The 25,316-nt window shown below is 37.3% G+C and overlaps 1 protein-coding gene across 13 annotated transcripts in view; it reads left to right on the top strand.

Moving 5' to 3' along the window:
* Positions 1–25,316, top strand: part of Sphkap (SPHK1 interactor, AKAP domain containing) — a 152,803-nt gene that overhangs the window by 2,739 nt on the left and 124,748 nt on the right. For 5 of the 13 annotated variants that reach the window (XM_021727115.3, XM_021727114.3, XM_040267966.2 and 2 more), the window contains exon 2: positions 22,670–22,748. The exons of the other annotated variants lie outside the window; for them this stretch is intronic. In XM_021727115.3, coding sequence (XP_021582790.2) covers positions 22,670–22,748 — 79 coding nt within the window. The remainder of the gene's footprint in view (positions 1–22,669; positions 22,749–25,316) is intronic. 13 annotated transcript variants of the gene reach the window in all.

Here is a 25,316-nt window from a genome sequence, read left to right as displayed (position 1 = left end):
TTTCCATTTTCTTAGCATGTTTAATTAAATGTATAAATGAGATTTTTAATCAAGCAATATTCTATGAAGATTGAGCTCAAAATTTAATTTGCCTCATATACTTTATAAATTTTAAAACATGGTTTTTTAAAAAAGAAAATGTTGATTCTTTGAATTACCATACTACATTATGTTACTGCTGTGAAAGCTCCAATTCATTTTTACTATGAATATTTTCATTTTCAAATGCAAAATAGATTATGTGGATTACATTGCAAATTTCTTAAAAGCACTGTTCATCAAAGTTGAAAGAGATTTCCAAAAAGGAAACTGAGCTGTGAAGGAATTAAATGCTTCCTCGTTTGTTTGTTGCACTATAAATCCAGAATCTTTGTTGCGTTATAAACACAGAATCCAAGTGTTTTTTGACCAGTAGTCCAGTTCAAAGAAAGAGCAAATTTTAAAGAAAGCTACTTTTTGGTAGAGGGTAGGAGTGGGGTTTTTATTTAGAAGTTTTAGTAGAGTTTCCCAAGTCATCTATTTTACAAAAAGTTTATTGAATTTTTTAAGGACACACAACTAGGTTTTAGGAAGATAAAAGAATACAACGTCTCTCCTCTGGCACATCCAGTCCACATTTATTGTATGGAAGTTTCTCCTCACAGAAGCAAAGCCTCTTTTATTTATCAAGAGATATCCCTCCTTAGGTAATTTGATCATTATATTCTTTGCATTAATTATTAGATATTTATCCACCTCCTATCAAAAACTCTAAAACAAAAGAAAATAATTGGATTTTTAAAATTTACACAAATAGTATGTAGCAGGGCTAGGTCACCCCCAAAGTTCTTCTGGTTTCTTTCTTCTATTGATTGAGAACCCACACACTTTATTTCAAATGAGGGGAAAAGAAATTCTAAACACAATTTGGACAAATAACTGATGTCATTCTTAGAACACATGGGGGCAGTCTAAACGCAAGAGGATTATCTTTTAAAGGCAGCAAGTACTGAAAATATTTTTCTTTCTTTTGTAAACAGAAATAATTTGTCACTTTGACCACATCTAAACTTGAGTTAAAAGTTTAAAAAAGAAGTCTTCTCTTATTTCCTAAATATTTGCACATATTTTTTTCTTCTCTTTTAACTTAGATTTTATTTCAATAATAAAATTTTGATATGACTCACATAGAAAACCAAAGTTGATCAAAGACGAACTTTTAAAAAGAATTAGGCATACTGATTTAGGTTTCCTGTCAGATTATTTTAATTAACCTGAAGTTTACATGGCAATATGTCACTAAAATTCACCTGAACCTCAAGATTATGTCTCTCAGAATCTTAGTTCCAGGAAGAAAAAAGAAAACTAAACTAATTGTAATACAGATACTTTTAACAAGGGCCCTGTATCAGAAAAGTTTTACTTTATGGTTAGGTCCTCAGTTTCATTCAAAATGAGAAATGCAAGAGTGTATTTATGTTTCTGTGTCCTGTTTCTGGAAAACTCTTGAGGAAAAAAAAAAACTGATCTAATACTCAGAAGTTGAGGAACAGAAATGAATATCGTGTGCTGCCTTAGGTGTAAACTTAGATGATGCTTCACCCTGGAATGCCCTGTCCTTAAGGTCATGCTAAGCTGCAGCCACATGACCAATTCATAAATGTCAGGACAACACCACCCCACAAGGTACAACTGGGGATCAGTAAATCCAGATGGCCAAGACTCTGGGAACCTGCATTGCTACTGGGTAACAGGTACCTCGTGAAGAGATGGGAACTCTGACAGCAATTTCCAATAGAAATAACTTCATAAAAGTCTTGAAGTACATCACTCGCACTGCACTTCAGGTACTGGCAACTTTTATAAGTCCTTGACCTCTATCCATGTGGTGCCTTCAGTAAAATATGTACATATCTGCTAAAAACACTCAACTCATAAATGAACTAGTAGGAAGCATGTTGTTTTGAAGAAGTCTCCTTTAGCTAGTATGACTCATTTGAATGCAGTTTTTCTCTGTGTGCGTGAGTTTCCGATCCAAAGATCTTTAAGGAAAAAAGAAATAGTGATACACTTGGTATGTTGAGACCTGGTGTTTAGTCCTTTTGGAGAATGAATGACCTTGACAGCCTGGGCAGCTCTCACTTGGGCACTCTGTGGATCAACATCTCACACTCTTAAAAGAGATAAGTGAGAAATCAAGGCATTAAAAAGAACTGAAGCAACACCCACTCGTGTGAGAAAACACTAGGCCTAGAGCATGGGTGATTTGTTTTAATATTCCCCCATATGAGGAGAGAAACATTACGCTTACGTAAGGTGCAGTAAAACCTTACTCTTTTGTAAATAAGATCCTGGTTCTACCATGATAGTTATCGGTTATCCATTCCAAAGAAAAATGCTTATCTACTCTGTAGATTTTTTTCATCATCCATGAAATGTGAACAAAAACCACACTTCAAACACTTGGAAGGATGTTTTGAGGACAAATTGAGATAGCCTGGGTGAAGGACAAGCAACAGTGCTATGTTTGAGCTTTGATACCAATCATAATGGATAAATCTCTGCAAATACAATTCATAATAGAGTTTAAAAATCAGTACTAGTAAATAGCTCACATGACTTAGACATGCAGTCTACTTTCTCTGAAATTAGTACACTACTCTAGTTTTCTTTTGGTTTATTTTTTCTATCTTTTTGCTTTTAATCTACTTAGGATTAATAATAATCATTTTAAATTATTTATTTTGGACAGGGTGTGATATCACACTCTTTTTACCTCTCACCTAACAATCTCTTTCTTTTAATTGATGTAATGAGACCATTTATATTTATTATGATTGTGCATAGGGCTGGATTTAAATCTTTAATCCAGTTGCCTATTTTCTATTTGTGCCATTTGTTCTCTCTCTCTCTCTCTCTCTCTCTCTCTCTCATTTGTGTTAAATGAGAACTTTCTATAATTCCATTTTATCTCATTTATTGACTTACGACTTATTTATATTTTGTCAAAACCATTGGGGTCCCCCACGGTTTAGAGTATATATCTTTTATTAATCAGCCTAACTTCCAGTTATAATATGCCACTCCACATCCAGTGTAAGCATTTTCAGGTATACATTCCAAATTCTCTCCTTTGATAATTGGTCCTATTTCATCATATATTTTATTTTTATAAATGCTATAAACATAGTGTATATTATTATATTTCTTTTAAGCCACCAGGGTTTTTCCCAGAACAATTAGAAATAACAAAAAGTGAATTTGGATTACCCTTAGCTTATTCCGTGTCTGACACTCAACTGTACAGATTAACTGTACAGACTGGCTGCACACCTTGTGGCCAAAGAGTATGCCATTCCATTTCCTGTAAAGCAGGTCTGCCTGCAGTGAATTCTATTTTTGCTTCTCCAGGAAAGCTTGTATCTCTTTGAAGCAGGCCTTTTATGAGAATGGGGTTCTAGGTTGACCATCTTCTCTCTCTCTCTCTCTCTCTCTCTCTCTCTCTCTCTCTCTCTCTCTTACTGTTTAAAGCCAGTCTTCTTCTCTCTTTTGACTTTTATGGTCTCTGCTGTGAAGCTGTTGTCATTCTTACCTTTTTTCTTTTCTATGTCTTTTGTCTATCATCCCCTCCTGTCTTCAAGATTTTCTTTGTGTCCTGTTTAGAGCAATTTGAGTGTGATGTGCTAATGGAGGGGGTGTGTGTGTTTCCATGTATTTATCCTGAATGGTATTCTCTAACTTTCTTGGATTGGTGACTTGGTGTCTGCTATTAATTCTGGTAAAAGCTTGGGAATAATCTCTTCCAATTGCACACATCATTAGAACATTCCTCTGATGCTCTCCTCTTCGGTGATCTTTGTTGTCCCCTCTCCTACAGTATTTGTTTCAAGCAGGTAATTTGCACTGATCTACCTTCAAGTCCATCAATCCTTTTCTCAACTGAATTGATTCTACCAATGATTAATTGGTTAAAATCATTTTTCACCTGGTTTCAAGGCTCACACTTTATTTTGTCTTACAGTTTTCATCTTTCTACTGCAATTACCCAAGTGAGTTTGCAGGCTGCCCACCTCCTTCTCCAGAACCATGAAAATAATAATCGTTATTTTTGATTTTTTATAATGTAGTTCCAACCTCTTTGTCATACCTGAGTCTGATCTGGTTCTGTTGATTCCTTTATCTCTTGAGAGTGTTTTTAATTTTTTCCTTGATTTTTCATATGACTTGTAATTATTTTATTGGAAGTCAGACATATTTTGCAGTATGACAGTTTCCCCAAGTGGCAACTAGAGTAGGAGCTATTATTTACAGCACGCTTTTAAAGATGAGGAACCAAGGCTCAAAGTTTCAATGTCATTCAAGGTCACTCAGTCAGGGAACAACAGAGCTAAGCTTGAAGTATAAAATTCCAAATTCAAAATCCAATGTCATTTGATTATCTCCCTGTTCCACTTCATTTCCTAATGCTTGTACCTTCCGACTCTGGGATTCTTTAAGACCTCCTCTGCCATAAGGCTTCATTTATTTTAGACATTTTTGATCTCCTGCTCCAAGAAACTTACTGAATCGTGAATAATAATGAGTCAGAAATGGTTCCTGACCAATTTCTACCAACATGTCATCTTTTTCTGAACACCTTTTGATTCAGCAGGTCTCAAATATGATTTCTGACTCACAAGCACTATGAAGACAGATGGGTATGATAGAGAATCACAGGAAAATAATGGAAAAATAGGGAGTGACAGTCAGTGGGATTTAGCATGTGAATTAAAATCTGTGTTCCCAATGAACGCTAAAATCCAGACATTAAAATCTCTACCTGCACACCAAGCTACATTTCCACTTGAGATACAAGAGTTGGCATGTTCTGCAATATGGTTTGAGTGTTTTTAATCTAATAAAAACAAACAAAAACACATGTGAATTAATGTGTCTCCTTCTATCCCTTTTATTTTAAATACACACATAACCAGATTATTTAAAAAAGTAGCCTAAACTTCTAAACTTCTTAGAGTAGACATGGTTTTAGACACTCAGGTTAGTTCAAAAAACGTAAAGACATTGCATTACTTTTCTCATGCTTCTTTAATAAATTGCCATATAATCAATGTCTTAACACACAAATCCATTATCTCATGGTTCCATGTGTCAGAAGTCTGACATGGATCTCCCTGGGGTAAAGCCAAGGTGTTGGAAGGGCTGCATTTCTGGAGGTTCTTCTGGAGAAACTGGCTCAGTGCCTATTCCGACTTCCAGAGACTGCCAGGCCCCTGGCCTCATGACTACCTTCCTCCTCCTTCAGAGCCACCAAGTTAGGGTTGAGTCTTCAGTTTGCATCTCTCCAACTTCTGACCTCTTCTGCCTCCTTCTCCCATTCTTACTAATCCTTGTGATTACATTCGTCCCCTAGATATCCAGCTTAATCTTCCTATATTGAGGTCAGCTGATTAATGACCTTGATTCCATCTTAAAACCTGATTCTGCCTTGCCATATAACATGACAGATTCACAGCTTCCTGGGATTAGGATGTGCATGTATTTGGGAGGATCTCTAGTCTGTCTGCCAGAAGCATTAATTGTCCTAAAAATTGACCATTGTTGGCTCTCAAACAGTACTTGAGATTGTAACCAGTGTGACTTATTTATTTCTTCCTCTCTCTCCTCCTTCCTTCTTTCTTTCTTCATTAAATAAAAGGGAAAGGTGACAAGACTATTGCTTCCTGCTCTGTGATGCACAAGTCATTTGGTGTTGTTGAGCTAAAATAAACATCAAATTGGCAAAGGCTATTTAAGAGGATAGAGCAGATCCAGATAGACCCTGAAAAAAAAGGGAAGAACAAGCCCCTGTCCTCCTTCCATGATCTGCAAAAAGTGCCTGCGCATCTTGGAGGCAGCTGGGGCCATGTGGAGAAGAATGGAGGGAACCACACGAGAGCAGATACTGGGGCACCCTGGGCAATACTTTTCTTTTCATTTCCAAAGGGATGGTTTTCAAACTACAGACTGATCAGTCTTCTGCTCCCTCGTCAACAATATTTGACATGATTGACAGGTAACCCATAACTTCTTAAAATAATTTTTCCCTGAGGAGAAATTCAAGTATAAATCATGCCTTTTGAAACACCAAGGGCTATTCTCTCTGTGCTGGAAAAATGAGAACATGTAGTGCAGAGGATATTAGAAGTACATAGGACTTTGGCAAAGGTCATCTTGCCCGGTCATCAATCCTGTCCTTCATGGCTGGAAAAAAAAAACAAAGTCAAGGAAGGTTATGTGAATTACTCAAATCACACAAATATTTGGAGATAGAGCTGATAATAAAACCCTGAACTCCTGGTTATACTTATTACTACACTGGGTTTGTTTGAAATCATAACAACAGCAGCAACAATAACACTAATCTCCAAAACATAATCAGAAGCTCTTAGAATTTTCTGGTACAATACATCGATTATCCATTTCTAAAAATCTGCTTCACTTTTCTATGAGAAAAAAACAATTTCAATGTAACTGCTCACATGATCATTGCCCTTCAGCTTCTAGAATTCCTAGAAATAAATTCAGAGCTCAAGTGTAACAGCAGAGTAGAAGTTTATGATTTCAATATCTGTGCTGTTTTTAGCCATGATATGGGCCTCTTTTTATATTTCTATATTCCCTAGCCCTGAGTCATTTGGTGTAGCTGAGCTGAAATAAGCATCAAATTGATAAAACTCATGTTTTATCATTTTTTTCATATATATCTTTTCTGTTAGCTATCCAAATTCTTAGTGAAACACGATGGAATATCCATAGCTAAATCACTCACTCACTCAATTATTTCATTATAAGCAAAGGAAAATGATAATTTTCCTATGTATCAGAGCAATTGAACTTATATATGGCAATGGTCTGTTTCTATTTTAATTATACTTTTTTCAATGATATACTCCATCTGAAAAGTTTTAAGGAATTTCTTTAGAACAGTTAGTGCATTGAAGTAAAACCAACTGTTTCAGAATGAATATAAAATAAAATATACTGCTAGTTTTATAAAAGAGATTTCTTAATTATTCATCAAATATATATGTTATACATGTATATATATATACATATATATGTATATATATACATACATATATATATATAATTTATATACACAATGGCTACCAATTTATATCAGGGGAATTAATACTTAAAATACCTTTTCAGTTTTCACATGTCACACTTTAGTGTACTTTCTAAAATATTAAAATACACTGAATAAAATTATAGAAACTTTAAAATATTTACTATTGCTTTCAAGGTTACAAGGAGAATTAATCCTTTTCTCTCTTTGTAATTCAAGATTACCATAAATTAAACAAAAAATTTACTTTTCTCCTACATGTCTATGATTTTGAACTAAGAAGATAAATAGATACAGTAAATGGCTTTTTATAAACTATGCCTATGAATAGACTTATTCATTCATTTTCAGTTTGAGTAGTCAATTCTTCCACTTAGTTCATGTGGACAAATATAATCACAGAATTTATCTAAGCTATTCAGATAAAAATAACCAATTGAAGCCTTTCTTTTTTCTCTAAGTAAAATGTTAGCCCTATAGGGTATAGTCACTGCTGACTCATACACTTGATATACCTTGAAGATTTTTAACTTTCTTATTTTTTTTCAACTGAATCAACAGTGTTCCTTGGTAGCGACTAAAAAGGCTCATTTACTCCACTCCACTCCTGTAATTATCAGCAGGCCAGTGATCTGACCAGGCATTCTGTTAAAATGGTGTTAATCTTCCTCTCCTGTGAAGGTGGAGAAAATGTGGTCACTTCACAGGAATCGTGTAATTTAGGAAATGAACTGCAATTTCACCACATGAATCACTCAAGAGAAGTGTGCAAGGAAGAGATTCAATATACATGGAGAGTGGTATGCCCCAGCACAGTTCTCACAAACTGAATGATGCTGAGTCCTTGAGGGTCACAGCAGTTCTTCATACAGAGAAAGAATGTGGGAGCAGTGTGAACAATGACATTTTCTTCAGCGTTTATCCCAAGCCCAAGACTTCACAGGATGAATACAGGATATGTAATGAAATGCAGAAAAGGTGGCGTTCTAACCCAGGTTTTAAGCTGGAAGACTTTACAGTACTGGTATGAATGGTTGGGAGTGGGGAAAAAAAAATAGGAAGGGATGCTCACTTGCTTATTTAAAGGGAAAGAATGTAGCAATTTGAATGTGTGCTACAAGAAGATAAATGGAACCCAGAAAAAGATGTGTAAATTTGCTACAAAGGTATCTGTGTCATATGAAATCGGAACAACATTAGTATTATTGGTTAGAAATTTGCCATTCAAAAAATAACACTATAATTAGTTCATTTTACCAATATCTCAAAAGTAAATCTGAATGACATAATGAACAAATAATAAATTAGGTGTGACTGGATTGGAAAGTCATAATTTTCCCTTTAAAATTATGTGTGAACACGGTATTCTGTTTTAAGATTAGAAACAGTGTCAATTCTATAGCCGTACTCAGCAGCCTCATCAATTTTGCCAACACTCCCTTTAATTCTTTGACTCTCATCTCTTGTGTGAAGCATCTGTCCTGTCAGTCCTCATTGATTTTTCTCTTCTTTTGATATTATCTGGTTGCCTTCTGCCAGATTTCCATTTACTGATGTGATTGACTTGTGCTTAAAGAGTTTTCCAACAGTTGTGTTCTTCCCCTTTCCGAAATCCTTCATCTTCTGGAAGATTTGTCATTTCAATTAATTAGCACTTTATTTAAATAAAAGTCACCACCTCTTAAACCATCAACAGGCAAGTGTTATACAATACAAACGTACTGTTTTGACAGGTAGAAACAAGCAAAGAGGGAGGGATCTTTACTGGAGACTCATTCTTCCGTATTTGGTCAATTAGTTAATAAAACTTGAACTTCATCTTACACAACCTTGCCACTGCAGGGACTGGTCTGTGAATGAAAAGGACATCTGACCATTTGGGGGACAATTTGCAGTGACAAATTTTACCAGACCTTCTTCAAGGAAAAGCACTTCTGAAATCTTTTCCAGCTTCACAACATTGTCTCTACATGGGTGGATTGTCTGACTGAGCAAGGCAGCTAAAGTCAGAAGTTTCAGATTGAATGTTTCCATCTATCAGTCAAGCTAGCGTTAAAGAGGCCTTCATGGTTTCAAAATACCTCACAATTATTATTCTCTTTCTGATGCGTGGGAAGTAATTTGAATAAAATATATATAAAAGCACCATTTTTTTTCCAGGAAGATATAGCAGACCCTCAATATATATCACTCCTCTTCTCTTTCAATGGGACCACAATGTTGCTCAAAATCTAAAAGATAGTCAGAAGGTCAATTAGATTAAAGCCATGCAGTGGTTTCCTGGCAGTGTCTGTAGTGACCAGGACCTCAGTGACATTAATGTCTGTCTATTCTTTCACAATTATCGCCACTGATCCCTATAATAATTCCACAAGCCTCCAAGGCAGGCGAGAAAGTGCTGCCACAGAAAAAGCCTCTTGACAGGGAGTAGAGGCCAAGTGCAAGACAGGTACAAGCCTTGGGAAAACAGAATTCATTCATCCATCCATTCATTCATTCATTCATTCATTCAGTACTCACATTGAACCTTTAGTGAATACCAGGTAAAGTGCCCGTCAACTCCACTGATGCCTGGAGTTCAGGCAATGAGGAAAAGGGGAGTAAGAAATAGGACCTGAACATTAGAGGCCAGAGTATGCTAAGCCTTGGGAACCAGTAGAAGCTCATTCTAAAAATAATGTGATATCACTGAAGTTTTTCAAGTTACAGGTGCCTGGAAACCCTAATCAAAATATACACATAAAGGACAGAGCCCAATACCTAGTATACTTTAAATGCTGCATAAACAGGAGTTGTTATTGTTAATTATATTATTGGTAATTAATATAAGGGAAAAGGAGGGGAATAGGGTGCTAAGATCACAGGGTCAGCAGAAGAGGGTCACTCAAGAGTAGTGACTATCATTAAGAGGATGCTATAAAGGTTTTTGTAGTCTAGAGATAAACAGGTACCAGACACACAGAGGTTGGTCATGTGCCATGCAGACAGCCACGAGGAGAATTCTTCCCTGTGATGTTTATTGAGATATTACCATGTTCTCCAGTGCAAGTAGCAAAGAAGGTGGCAATACTGCCTTCATGCTCCAGTGCCCTGCCTGACCCTTTGTGCACTTTGTAGATAAAAACAGTCAGCCTCTCCTCTACAGTGCTAGGGAGGAAAGATGGGAGAGTGGGCGAGGGAGAGGATGGCAGAGAACCAGAGCAGAAGTGTGAGAGGGCTTGAGAATGGATGGATGCTGGGAGAGGAGGAAAGCAGGTCCCTTGGGTTCCTTGGGCTGCACTGTACATGCAGGTACTAAAGCTGGTAGAATTCAATAAAAAAAAAAGTTGCCCCTAACATTTGCTAAGTGTTCAATAGAGAACATTTATTTTACTTGTGTTCTTAAAATCTCTCTATATACTTGTTCACCTCTCTATCTCTCTGGGTCTCTGGGTCTGCTACTCAATTGCCCGAATAGTTTTCATGATTAAAGGGTCTCCATTTCCTCTCCAAGGTCATGCATGAATCCACATCCACTATAAAACAGTGGACAGCGTCTGTAGCCCCAGCTCCTCACTGCTGCTGCTATCCCGTTCTTCACTGACAAACAGCCTCTCCCTGCTCACTTTATTTTTTTTCTTTTTTTTATTGGTTGTTCAAAACACTACAAAGCTCTTGACACATCATATTTCATACATTAGATTAAAGTGGGTTATGAACTCCCATTTTTACCCAAAATACAGATTGCAGAATCACATATCCACATTTTCACATAATGCCCTATTAGTAACTGTTGTATTCTAAAAGTGGGACAGCAGGATCCTTTTCATCTGGGAGCCCCAGTGCTTCCTGGCTCAGCTTCTATGGGCACAAATCAGCTGTGCCTCCCAGAGGTTGTAGGATCCATAAGAAGAGGGAGTCTGAACTCCCTCTCCTTATGGATCCTACAACCTCTATGCCTTTCCTAACTTCTACTTTTCAGGGTCAAGGTAATATAGCAATATATGAAATATGTGTGGCACATAATCCCTGTTTTCAGTATCAGCAATGAATAAATAATTTCATAGAATTCTTCCCACTGGGTTAATACAAAAAAAATTTATGGATGCACAAATATCATTTAGCAAAAATGACCAAACCAGTGGTCTTATTTAAACATAAACTGAGATAAAAATTACTGATAAAGAATCCAGCTGAGTATCTAATTGATGTGGCCAGTGACTATATTTCAAATACGAGAGACCTTTTCACAACATATTAATTCCATTAAAATATCAATGCCTATGTCATAATTAATGCCTGAAATTCACCCACATTCTCCGCTGAACTCCTTAGATGCTCTCGTGCACCTATTAAAAGGATGCAGGCATACAGAGGGCTTCCTTTTGGGGGAATCTACTTGCCCCTGACCTTATCTGTTTGGAGGTAAAGTACATAGAAGGAGCAAGCCTAAGTCTCTGATGAGGGCTGGCTCCTGATTTATAGGGTGCAAGGGTTATTAGAGAAAGAATTATGGTAGGTTACAACCAGCATCTACCAAAACCAAAAGCAAGGGATATTCCTAATAATTTGTAAGAACAGTCTGTCATCTGTTGACTCCATCTTTGGGCCATCACTTGTGCCCATGAATTGTACTTCTGAAGGAATAAGAATGTCTACAATGTTCAAATTTCATGTGATGCAGTAGGTAGACAAGCTGTCGGAACTGTAAAGCTGTCCACAGCACTGGCAATCCCATACACAAGGCTTTGAACTGATTACTACATACTTAAACCAGGGCACAAAGCCAGGATAGCTAACATTCTGGAGCAAAATACCCTTGTTTCTGGATTGAGCCAGATCCTTATCCTCCCACTCACCTCCACTAGAATACCAAGGTCTCACAGGTCTCACATCCTCTCCACTGGGCTCCTGTTCAACCTTCTATAGACGTTGTTTCCCATTGCTATGTAGACTGGCCCACCCTGGGGCACTCCTACACACCAGGCCCCTTCACTTGGAATGCCCTCTTCTCTTCCTCACCTGGTTAATCCCATCCCTCCTTAACAGATTCTTAGTGAAACCTCTCCTCTACTTTCACTAAGTCAGAACCTCCCACATCATTGAAACCCATGAGGCTGACATGGTTATTATGTAATTTTTGGCTGCTCCACACACTGAGTTTGTTGAAAACAGGACACACGTCCACCTCTGGTCACCATTGTATCTGCTGCATCTAGTATTATATTTTTCACAATATCAGCTTGGAGAAATATTTATTAAATGAATAAGAGAAACTTAAATGTTATCTGTAGTCCATATCAGTATCAGCAATGAATAAATATTTATTTCTACGAGCACAGAGAACATAAATACTAATATATTATTTGAAAAACCAAGAAAGTCATTGTACAGAAAAGGGAAATGGGTCCAGACCACAGACAGTAAACATTTATTACCTCACACTAACACCAAGGTTTATGAATGTCAAACAAGTATACTTAAAAAACATTCATGTCCCATAGATGTATATTTGATTGGCATATAAGTCACCCCTAACCATATAAGTCTATTTGAGTATTTCATTCAGAGTGTTCCATAAATCTAGCTAAAGAACATAGTGACTTCATCACACTGGGGAAGAGAGACACGATGATTAAAATATTCCGCATCCCCTGCTTCCAAGTTCATAAGTCCACTGATAGCATCAGCTCAGATTCATTCAAAACACCCAACTCGGGAGGATTCCTGTGCCCTAATCTGTAGTTTGGCCATTTTGTCTTTCCCAAAGTGATGAAGGTTCCGACATTAAAGGCCTTGCTGGCAGACAAGGGTGAGGTGTGTCACCAGGGGCAAGAGAACTCCTTTTCAGCCTCCTAGCACCAGACCATGTTCCTGGAGGCTGTCAACAAACAATAAATTGCTCTGGAGGGAAATTTTGAAGACATCTTTGGAGAAATAAGCTGCACAGACAGAGCCATGATGTCACAGAGGCAAAGCCTCTGGTTCCCTGTGGAGGGAAGTGAGCGTGGGGAGGAAGGGAAGCCCCTGACATCCACTGACCAAGTCAGCTGTCACTTGTCCCTCTGCCGGGCTGACTTGTAGATATGCTTCTTCCTGACTCAGGGTCCACACCCCACTTTCTTAGAGAATTTCTTTAGAAAACTTGTATTTGTATTTTATTTCTCTGACCTTTTGATGTAGTCATCATTTTGAAAGCTTCCTGTAAGTTCTACAGACTTTCGTAAGGATCTGGGAACCGTTTACTTGAAGTGTAGACATAAAAGGGGACAGCAATCCTCTCTCCCCGTCTCTGTGGGAGACTAGGACCACAACCTCTGTGGGTGCCTTGCTCCACCTTGTGAAACCCCCTTCTGTCATAAAGATAGGAGAACGTTTATTGTAGATAAGTCAACAAACATTGATGACCGTGACCTCCGCTGCTGATCTTCAAGCTGAGTGGGTTGCAGGCTCCATTCTGGTCTCTCTCCTCTACTGCAGTGGCCTTGAATAAATTCTTCCTTAGCTCTTTAACTGGGGCCCACTTCTTGCTCCATCCCTCAGTCTTCATGATATGCCTCCAGTCCTGGTCTCCTCATCTATGGCTTATGAAGAAGAATTTAATTCTTTCAATGAAAATAAAAATGCAAAAAGAAAATTTTTAAAAAGGGTGGGATGCCAGGCATATTTAGAGTCATATTGGAGGGATTTGGTAATTTGTTCAATATCTAGGGTGAGGAGGAAAGGAGTCAATGGTCAATTCAAATTTTCTGTAGTTTAGATCATTGAAGATGATTTTAATGACAGAAACTAAGCTGAAAACTCCAAGGGAAAATTGTATCAGGTGGATGAATTTGAACTTGAGATGATGCAGAATTTGACCTTGAGATGTAGACATCTGGGCCTTACAGTCCAAAGCTCAGGAAGGAGAATTTGAGTCTCAGCTGAGAGTTTCAGAAGGATGCGAATGGCTGTCCTTTTCTCACTCCTAGTTCTATTCTTACTGAATTTTCTATATTTTTATATTTTTAAAAATTTTCTGTTGGGCCCAGGTTCACTCTATGGAATCGGCAGTGGGGTTCAGCCTCTCAGACTTTGGCCTTTCATGTCAGCTGTTTCTTAAAACTTGCCTCTTGTTCTTTCCACTTCTGTGCACTTTAACCACCTCCAGACTGGTGCTGGGTGCGACTGGTCTCTCAGTCCTACTCTCCGGGATAAAATCGCACAGTGCTCAAAAGACAGAAGTGAACCCCATCACAGCCGTCTGACATGTGTATGGGTTCCCTTCACTCCTCCCACTGAGGTCTGAAAAGGAGATGAAAGTGAAGAATGTCGTTAGTGGACAGTTTAGACAATAAATAGGAGTTGTTGAATGGACGGCCAGCATTGAACAGCAGCACTGACTAAATTCACTGGGTTATTGCCTGATCTCCCTGTTGCTTTAGCACAGCCACGGAAGAAATGAGTCTGTGCAGGATGTCCACTCTGCTGCACACGCCTGACCTTTTGCAAGCAGATCAGTCATCGTTAGCTCCACTCAGCTTGTCGTGCTGTTGTGTTCCTGGCATTTCTGCCTCAGTCTTGCACGTTCTGCAGTAGGCTGGAGGCCGTGGCAAAGATAAATAAATAAATAACCAGCACTGTGGAAAACGGAATGCCTCGTTTACCTGGTGACTTTCTTTTCTCTTTAAAAATCAGAATTAGTCAACCTAGCAAAGGCAACCACTGCCCTTCTGTGACCACTTAAATAGCATCTCCGTGTTTATTTCTGAGACTCTCCAGCGAAGGCATTCTGAGCAATGGTAAAACCATCGGCTTCACGCACTGTCGCCAGTTCTACTCCACTGCTTTCATCCAATAATGACACCTCTCCCAACGGGCACTGCTAGGCCAGGGTGAGAAAAGCAAAAAGTAACTACGTACCTGCAGGGGGTTAAATGGACTCAAAGCCCTCTGGAAGCAATTTTAATCATAAAAAAAAAAACTGGAAAAGGAGAATAATGAGGATAACAGGTGTTCTATCACTAATTACCCAGCTGCTTCATTCTGCTCTCACCAGTTGCATCCTGTTTTGTATGAAGCTGTGAGTGGAAAACCCTAAAATATTCAGATACACTTTCTGTGTCAGGTTTTCTACATGTTTTCTTCCTGTGATATCCAACACAGCTCTTTGGGACCATTCAATGCACTTTTGGGCTGTATGATACACAGTGCTTTGTAATGGAAAAAATTCCAAGGCATGGGATTGGAAGACATGGGTTTAAAATCATGTTCTGTGCCTTACTATGTGACTTTAGCAAAATTATTTAACTACCTGAATATGTATCTGAATAGTTCCTGACCTAGTCCTCATTACTTGTGTGTAGGGAGAACTAGACAATCCATTTGAAATACTTACCTTGTAAGAGTAATATCAAAGGTTATTTTCCTTATTTTTGTCCTGTTTTACCATGTGGCTTTTTTTGTCTGTCTCATCCAATACAACATAAACTCATGGAGCTGGGTTTTGTCTGCTCATTCACTGCGGTATCTCAAGTAACTTGCAGTGTTTGAGGTTCAGTAGTCATTTGTTGAGGATTAAAAGAATGAGTGGCACACAGATTTCTACCTAGTTTTATGATCACTTAGAAGGATTATGATCTTTCTGCCTATTATGCTTATAAATTGGCTAATGGGAGCTGTCAATAAACTATTAGAAAGGAATCTCATTTTGATCTCATATTTCAGCAAAAATCTAATGCTTGTAGAGTTTCTAGAAAACTTTGCTTCAAAAACTGAAAAACTCAGAAGTAAATCTGTACCCATGACAAGGTCTAGGACATGTTACCATAATTATTTGTTGAGGCAATAGGGAATTCCGCCATTCAAGCAATCATGCAATAGTCATGAGGAATACTAACATACATGAAGCTTCCTCCTGACTCCTGGGTTAGTCAGTTTTCTGTTACGCTAACTAATAACTGAGATAACAAACTTTATTATGAAGAAGAAGTTTATTTTTGGCTCACAGTTTTAAAGGCTTTAATCATAATTCGTTGGCACTGTGGCTCTGAGCTTATGGCAGCACGTCCTGGTTGGACCATGTGGCAGAGCAAAACTGCTCACCTCGGGCCCAAAGAAAGAAGAAGAGACCAGGTTCCCATAACCCACTTCAAGGACACATCCCCATGGAACTAAAGACTTCCCAGGAGGTGCCCCCTATAAAGCCCCTCCACTTCCCAACAGCACCATTCTGAGGACCAAACCTTTAAACGCTGGGGCCTTTGGGGACACCTAAGATCCAAACTCCACCAGCTCTTGTTTCTAGCTCTGTCACAACTGGGATGTCGTTGCATTTGAGACACTTATGTCAGATTCCTTGGGAAACGATGATGTAAACACGACGAAAGTAAATACGTAAGTGAGTAATCGTATCTCACAGTGGGTTTTGTTCTCTGGGTTGACACATCTTGGCTTAACTGATCCTTCAGAAGGGAAGACATTCTAACCACAAGTCTCTTCTCTATGGGACACAATCTGCTCTGCTCTGCCTAGGAACTGGCTCATAGATGGTGACCTGCTGAGTTTCCTCCCTGAGCACCCATTAACAATGGCTCCTTAACACTGGGCTTTTTTTAAAATTTTTTTATTTTTTGCCCCCTTCTCCTGTGCCACATGGAAGCTCCGTCACCTGTTTGCAGCTATAATTTGCAAAAAAAAAAAAAAAAAAAGGAAACAGGTTTACTCAGAAATATGTTCACAACACCCCTAACATTTGATAAATAAGAAAACAACAGTTTTAAGGACTAAGCCCCGAAGTCTCTGCATCATTGCCCTGGCTGGATCTGCTCACTTTCTGCCCTGGCTTCACTTTCTCAGTGGCATCTAATGAGGCAGCGCTGAAGGCTGCTATGCCAACAGCTGAGCTTTCCTAATAATGAGGGGATACATTCATCTGTTCGACCTCTGTAAAATCTGTGCCCGCTTCCCCTGGAAAGGATGAGATTCAATTTCCAAGAACAAACCAAAGTTCCTTGAACCTTGGCTCATTGGGAATTTTGGAGTTATGAACCCTGAAATGCATATTTATGTCATATTCATTGGATGATCTTTTTCTCGAGCAACCTTCTTTTGTTGTTTTGATTCAAATGGGGCCTCATACCTGAAGCACCTATTAGTAAGAGTTGTAACTGTGTAAGAATTGGTGTTCCACTTACTTTATTCTCATTATCTACCTTCAGAAAGCAAAGGGTTCTTAGTCCACCAAGTTTTATCTCGGAAGTGACTACTAGTGGGTGAATGGAAAGCATATTTCTTGCTAACCTTCAGACACAAATGCTGGTTCCATTTCTGAACCTTGATTCCATCTTCTGAAAGAAAATGGATTGAGTTATGAACAAAAGCAGAAAGTCGTGTCAGCAATGCGACAGTAATTGAGATAAGAATGTTTGAAAAAAATGCAATCAGATTTTTCAGAAAGAAAAATTAAAACTGCACATACGATAGAATATTATTATATTAAATTTATAAGATGAAATTAAGCCTTAATAAGATGATCAATAACTCACAAATGCCTGGTACCTGGGAAATGCACTTGTATTGTGGAATTAATTTAAAAATAAATAAATGAGAAAGAGAAAAAAAGTTGTTATACTATCTTTAAAAATATGTTTTTAGGTGGGTTGAATAATGCTTTAAATAGGTAATTGGCTTTAAAATGATTCATTTACAAATTGTGCAAAGATACAATTTTGTCAATAATATTGATTGATTATTGCAAAATCTGAAGTACTGCCCAAATGAAAATTTTATTATAATTTTTAACTAAAATTTTTCTTTCAGATATAAAATACTTGGACAAATACTGTAAAATGTGCCTAGTTATCGTGTGTGAATATTTTAAATGTTGACTTGGCTCACATGCTTTTTTTCATGAAGTAGAAAATGAATGTAGAACACTTTTCCCTTTGTAAGCTCAGTGCTTAGAGTTTAGGATTTGAAATGGTGATTTAAATTTTGTCTTCTTATTAGTGATTTAAATGATTTCCTTCCTTTTAGTTGAATGAATTATTGTGAGAAAAGAGAAGGGAGATGTTAATTCTTTCCTTTATTTCTGAATCTCATTCTAAAACCTGATCATTTTTATATTGCCTTTTTTTTTAACTGAAATTGACTGAAGGGTCATGAAAAGATTGATCATTCTATTTCCCTCTTTAGCATATTGGATTGTGCTATTCAACCTCCATCAAGGTAAAAGCGCTTTGTGGTGAAAGCAATTTAGACCTGGCCAAGAGGCAGCACACATCCAATCTGCAGTCTGAATTTAAGCCACTCACTTGAGCTCTTTCTGAAAAATTAAAACTGTACGCACAATGATAGAATACTGTTATATTGAATTTTTAACATGAAATTAAGACTTAATAAGGTTATCAATAACTTGGAAATACCTGAGCGTTTTGATGTATTGTATCGGGATAAACTTCCTCTGAAGCATGTTGCTTTCCAGAAACAGATTGTGCACTAGGTGTATAAGAAGACAGCATTTGTTTAAACTAAAAATCAGGACACCTACTGTGTCAAATATTTGTTTTTGACATTCATAAAATGATTTTCACTCAGGTCTGCTATGAAAACTGTAAGCTTCACGGTCATCTTAATTATGATCTACATTAAAAAAATGAAGATGGTTTATTGAATTTCTAAGGGGTGACCTACAGGTTGAGCATCCCTAACTCAAATACCTGTTAATCCAAAATACTTTGAAATCCCATATTTTCTGAGCACTGGAATGACACCCAAGTAGAAAACTGAACACTTGTTGAGTTTTCTACTTGGGTGTCATTTCCTGCATGTGACAGGGGGCAGTAAGAGCTACCTTTGGTCTGTGTATATACAAAACAAAGGAATCTTATGTTTAGACCTGTGTCCCACTCCCAAGATAGCTCAACATGCATATGCAATTATTCCAAGCTCTGAAAACATCTAAGAGCCAGAACTTTTCCAGTGGTAAGGGAGGCTCCACCTGTACAGTAATTACTGTTACTGTTGTTTTCACTACTGCTCATTGCTATAGCTCAAAATGATCACATAACCATGTATCTCTAGGCAAAATAATTGTCTAATTCCTTGTCAGTCCAACTACTTCTAATTCTTTATGAAAAGCTGTTCAGGCAATAAGCTTGTTCTTTTAGTAGGGTCTTCTCTGCTCACAAATATTGATAGATGTCCCTCATCCTCCCATGTTTTCTCAGCCTTCAAAGCCTTGGTACTGTTGTCTTTTCTGTGTGTGACTCTTCCAAACAGCTTCAGGTAACTTGTAAATGCTGGTGAGTTTCAGCTCTAGTAGTGTAACAAAGTTATTTATCAATCCTCTTGATGAAAGTGATTAAAATGGGTAATAAAATATTTTCAAACATACCAAAATACTTAAAGAATAGATAAGATAATAAGGAATTACCAGCTAAACATCATCATACCACCAATGATAATAGAAAATTGTTAATAACAGTTGGTTAAAAAAAAAAGACACAAACGATCAAAAATAATAATCACACTGATTCCTGGTATCACAAAAGCAACAAGAGGCTACCAGGGATGAGGAAGCAGCATCTTCAATATGTCAAAGGAAAAAAATCTCCAGTTTAGAATTCTATATTCAGTGAAAATATCTTGTGAGGATAAATACATATTCATACAAACACCAAGAGCATTACTTCTCATTACATAAAATTATAGGAGATTTACTCCATGCAGAAGAAAGGCAGTCCCAGATGTGAGGTCTGCAGAATGGGAAAAAATAAAATATCAAGGATGTTTTAAATATTTAGTAAGTCTAAATAAGTATTGGCTGTATAAACAATATTAATAATGCCCCATGGTGTCAAGAAAAATTAAATATAGGACAATATTTGTATTCATCCAACAAAACTGATAATATTTGTATTCATCCAACAAAATTGCCTCAAAATTAAATCAGTGAAAATGTACAAAGAAAAAGTTATCCCGCACCAAAAAAAATTCAATATGAATTTAGAATTATTTGAACATCAAAACCAATATATTTTAATAGACATATATTGGATAATACAACCCCAAACTGCTAAATGCATACAATGTTTACAGAAATTGACCATCTACACTGGATTATAAAGGAATTCTATACAAAGACCAAATATGAATGGCATGCAAAACATGTTACAAGAGCACAAAGCAATTCAACCAGAAATCATCAAAGTAAACATAAATTAAAATTTTTCATATAAATAAAAATTAAAATGCAATTTCAAATGTACATGCACCTGCATAGCTATGATGCAATTTATAAACTAGTTATAATCTATGGGTAATAAAAATTGGCACATTTCAAAACATAGAATCCAGATAAAAGCACTATACGATAAAAACATAAATGGGTGCATTTTTTAAAATAGGCTAAACATGATACAGTAAACATTAGAAAAAACAAAATAACTCTAAAGAAGGTGAAAAAAAAGAGATAATAATAAGACCAGAAATTAATACATTAGAAAGTAAATATAGACCAAAGAGGACAAACTAATCAAAGATTTGTCCTTAGAAAAGCAAATCAAGTTATCCCTGAGATATTTAATTTGATAGAACAAAAACACAATTGTAGGAATGACAAAAAATGAAGATTACTACAGATACTTGAGGCAAAAATTACAAAAAAATATTTAATAAAACAGGTAATTTCAAGTAAAACCATAACTTACCTAAATAGCCCAAGAAGAAATGGAAGCCATGAATGGTGTATAAGGATTAAAGATTTAGCCAGGCATGGTGGTGGTGCACACCTCTTATCCTGGCAGCTCTGGAGGCTAAGGCAAGAGGATGGCAGTTTTGAAACCAGCCTCAGCAACCCAGGGAGGCTGTAAGCAACCTAGTGAGACTGGGTCTCAAAGGCAATATTGCTCAATAGTTAGGGGCCCTTAGATTTAATCCCTGGTATCAAAAAAAAATCAAAGATTTGATTATTTGATTGTAAACCTTCCTTCAAAAAAAAAATGCTATACTCCCAGATAGTTCTACTGGAGAGTTGAGCCCATGATTCAGTATGTTTCAATAAAACAGATAATTCCAAAAGAATGCAAACTCATATGGAAAGTAAAAGAAGATAAACACCTCTAAGCCTGGCTTAATGAAATCAATTATTATGATCAATAATATTAATAATCTAAAGGAGAAAAAATCATCTGAGTATCTTCATAAATCCAGAAAGGCACTGGATAAAATATAATATTCTATCATAAGTAATAGAATAAAAGTACTAGAAAAAAATGTTTTAAGTAGAAATAGACAAGGACTTCCTTAGTAAACAGTATCTACAAACAAACAAAGAAAAATACTACAGCAAACATAGTACATAGTGGTATAAATTTAAGGATTTTTACATTAATGAATTTGTTCAACATTTCCTGAATATTCCAGCCACCACAGTAAAGCAATAACAAGAACAAAATGTGTATATGTATATAGAAGAAACTAAAGCTGTCAGCATTTGCAATTCATTTCATTGTGTACCTAGAAATACAAAATAATCTGCAGATGAATCATTTATTCATTTAATAAATGAATTTAGCACATTGGCTGAATATAAATCAAACACTTTGATAAACTATAGTTTCATATGAGTCACAAACAAAAAGTGAAACTTGAAAAAGAAAAACATTTACAATGCTACAAATAAATGAGCACTTTCTAGGAATAAACGTGAAATATCTTTCAGAAGAATTATAGACCTGAGTGAGTGGCTTCGATCGAAGCTCTCATGTGACTCCGTGACTCCGTGGTTGCTCATTCATATCTTGTTATTACCACCTTTCTCCTACACCTGGTATTTTCTGCTTTGATGGCTCAAACAATTTCCTACCTTATTTCTTCTCTGTTATCTTCATTCAGACAGCAAAATGTTATTGTATTCTAATGATTTGCCAGCAGCTACTGGGCAATGAGATTCAAAGATTGTTTCACTGCTTCCTTTTTACTCTTTGCTTATAAACAGATGATGATGATGATGATGATGATAAATGGATAGATAAATAGATAGACCTACAGATAGTATTCTTTTTCATACTTATAGTAACATTACAACTTCTGAGATTTGAAGTGATATACTATTGATTTGCACTGAAAAGGGATTTATTAATATGACTTGGATGCATACATGGGGTAGAAATCTTATTTACAAAGCCTTCAAAGAAGCTGGATCTGTTGCCTAGCTATTCCCTTTTAAAACATTAAGCTTGAGAAACACAAAAGGCTGATTCTCCCTTGCAGATCTGCATGCAACAGGTCAAATTCTTATCTGCAAAATGTAAATTGCCTTTTGATGCATTAAAGATGTGAAGCTCAATCACAAACATAAATTCAGCATGACCCAAGACAGATACCACTGAAAAACATCTGTAATCTTGGAACCCTTTTCTGAGTTAAAAAATAATATTGTTGCCAACTCCCCATTTAGCTACTTTTGTGCTTTTTTAAAAGACAGCCGACTGTGAATCTGTGTCATTCCTCTTAAATGATTCTAAAACTGCTATTTCTTTTTTCCTCTCCTCTCTTGCTTCCTCTCCAAATCTGCTGGTGTTTTAACTCCTTTATGGTGGGTGTGGTCCTCTCCATCAGCCATGTGGGTAGTTGAACCAAACTCTCCCATCTGCCTCTCTGCTGCCCTGCCTGCCAAGAGACACTCCCAGGAATCCAGGTTGGTTGTGGGGCGTGGGGTCCAGGGGATTAAAAATCCAAGTTGTGATCAGGGCACCCTCTTTCCTTCCAGCATCCTGTGAGCCTCCTGGGTGCTCACCCTGAGGCTTTGACCTTGACCTCACAGGTTTCCTGGTATACAGTCCTTTTGCACCTGACCTCTTCTTCACTGGTACATTTCACCCCTGCTGTGCCCATCCCTTCAGGACCCTGCTACCCTCTCTGTCTTGAATGACTGCAAGACCAAAATAGAGTTTTAAGCATCAAGGTGGACAGGTGGCAGAAATTCATACTCGGGCAGAGCTTTCCTCATGCCTCAAATCATAAAAGGAGTCTAATTTTCTATTTCATTTTCATGTAACCCCAGGCCTGGTGATGTTTGGTAATACCCCCCCCCACTACCAGGACTCCAAAATAGCCCTCTTCTCTCAACAGGAGTAGACATAAACCTGGTGCAGCCATGGAGAGATCTCATGCCAACCCTCACTCTGGCCTGCATTGTTCTCTATAGACCTGAGTGTCCAAATCCAGTGGAAGGGCCCACAGGAAAAACAGTTCACAGCATGTAACGAAAGCAGGAAGAGCATCTGGGAAAGGGCACAGGCAGGGGGCCGGCCCATCTCCGTTTAGACTCCAAAGAAGCGTCTTGATAAACTGTTACTCCGAGAAGGTGCCAAGCCTTCAGTCTTCTTATGCCTATAATAAGCTAAGGGCACCTGCCCCGCCATGATGCTGGGAATGGATTTGAAGCAACCAATGTAAGATCCTGTCACAGAGACTGGAAGAAAGCAGGTGCTCGATTAACTGTGTTTACTACTATTTACTGAGATTCAGCAACAAGGAATCTTGTGAAGTAGATATTATCCACGAATTGTTCTTATGCAACAGATGAGGAAACCAGATCTCAGGAAGATTAAGTAACTTTCCCCAGGCCAAACTGATGAAAATGATAGAGGAGGGACCCCAATTCAAGTCTTTTATTTCTAGTACACAGTGATATTTTCACTATATCACATGGAAGAAGAAGGGTTGACTTTGACATATTTAAGTCAACTGCTAATCTTCTCCTGGGCTTAATATGTAGGTGTTGTTATGCATCATGGCTTCCTTCATTCTACTGATTTCAAATATTGCAATTATAATTTACACAAACTTTATAATGATTTTTAACAGCAGGAAGATTCCACTTAATGGCATATACTGTTTCCATCTACCTGATATCTCTGATAGGTTCCCTAAAACTTTTATCTCAGAACTAGAGACCCTCACGTCCTAAAGTAGGAAATCAAAATTAAAAGATGATCTTTATTTTTACATGGCTTACTTAAAGAAAAGTCACTAGATTGTTTAAAGTGAGGTCCTTATTGTCCCAACCACATTTATGGAGAACTGACATTGTGTGCTTTCTTTCAAAATGCAACATAAGTTTAAAACTATTCTGAGAACAAAACTAACTCACGGAATAGTTAATACAATTCTAAAAATTTGAGGGTGGTTTGAGGAGAGTAAAATAAGCAGAGCATAGAGGATTTCTAGAGTCATGAGAATACCCTGTAGATACTATAATAATATACATGTCATTCATTATTTATTTCTCCAATCCCATAGAACATACAGCACAAAGGTGAGCCTTGGTGCAGACTGAGGATGTTGGGTGGTTACCATCTTCAGTGTGTAGTTTACCAAAACCCATAAGTGCAGCACTCTCTGGGGAAATGCTGGTGACTGGGAGGCGATGTGGGGGCTGGGGCAGGGCCAACAGGGGACCTTTCTGTACATTCATCTTAAATTTCCTGTGAACCTAAAACTGCTCTAAAAAAAAATAATAAAGCCCCCCCCCCAAAAAAAGGCAAAAACAAGAAAATCCAGGAAGGAAAATCTGAGATAAAAAAATATGTCCCAGATGTTTTATCTCACATAATCAAATATTTTCCAGGCCAATACTTAATGAAAACCAGGGCAGCAGATTCTGAAGGCATGCTTTAGAGAGGTCCCAAGTTCACCAATTACTGCCCAGTGCAGCCTGATTTACTGTTTGTTCCAGAGAAGACAGAAACGTGGTCTTTTGCGGGCGATACATTCTTCCCCTTTCCAAGTGTTGGCAGCTAAATTAAAATATTTTAATACTGTGCAGGCCGATATGGCTCTCAGTTTGTGAGTCCTGTTATATTCTCATTGCTGTGCTTTTGATATAAAACTATCTCTATTTTAAGCTTATTCGATTTTTATTTATAATGTTTGACATTTAACAAGCTGCACTTTTTAAAGTCATAAAATGAAAATGCATTGATTTTCATTTAATTAAGGAACTGAGTTACTTGCACCATGTGGAAATAATCTACAACTGTAATAATAACAACTCCAAGTTCATTTTGCAGAGTTGATCATTAAATCTTAATATATATGCCAAAATGCCTGCTAGCAGGAATTACCTGGCCAAGGTTATCCCCCAAACCTTACTTAAGGACTATTCTTCAGGCCCATTCCAACATGCTGAGGTTGTTTTAGTATTTCTTCAAAATCATCCTCCTGGCTTGGATATTTTTTTAAAAAAATACTCTAATGTACC

The sequence above is a fragment of the Ictidomys tridecemlineatus genome, chromosome 7 (genome assembly GCF_052094955.1).
Source record: "Ictidomys tridecemlineatus isolate mIctTri1 chromosome 7, mIctTri1.hap1, whole genome shotgun sequence".
Classification (NCBI taxonomy): Eukaryota; Metazoa; Chordata; class Mammalia; order Rodentia; family Sciuridae; genus Ictidomys; species Ictidomys tridecemlineatus.
Note: the sequence above shows the minus strand (reverse complement) of the source record. Positions and strands in the feature narration are given on the sequence as shown.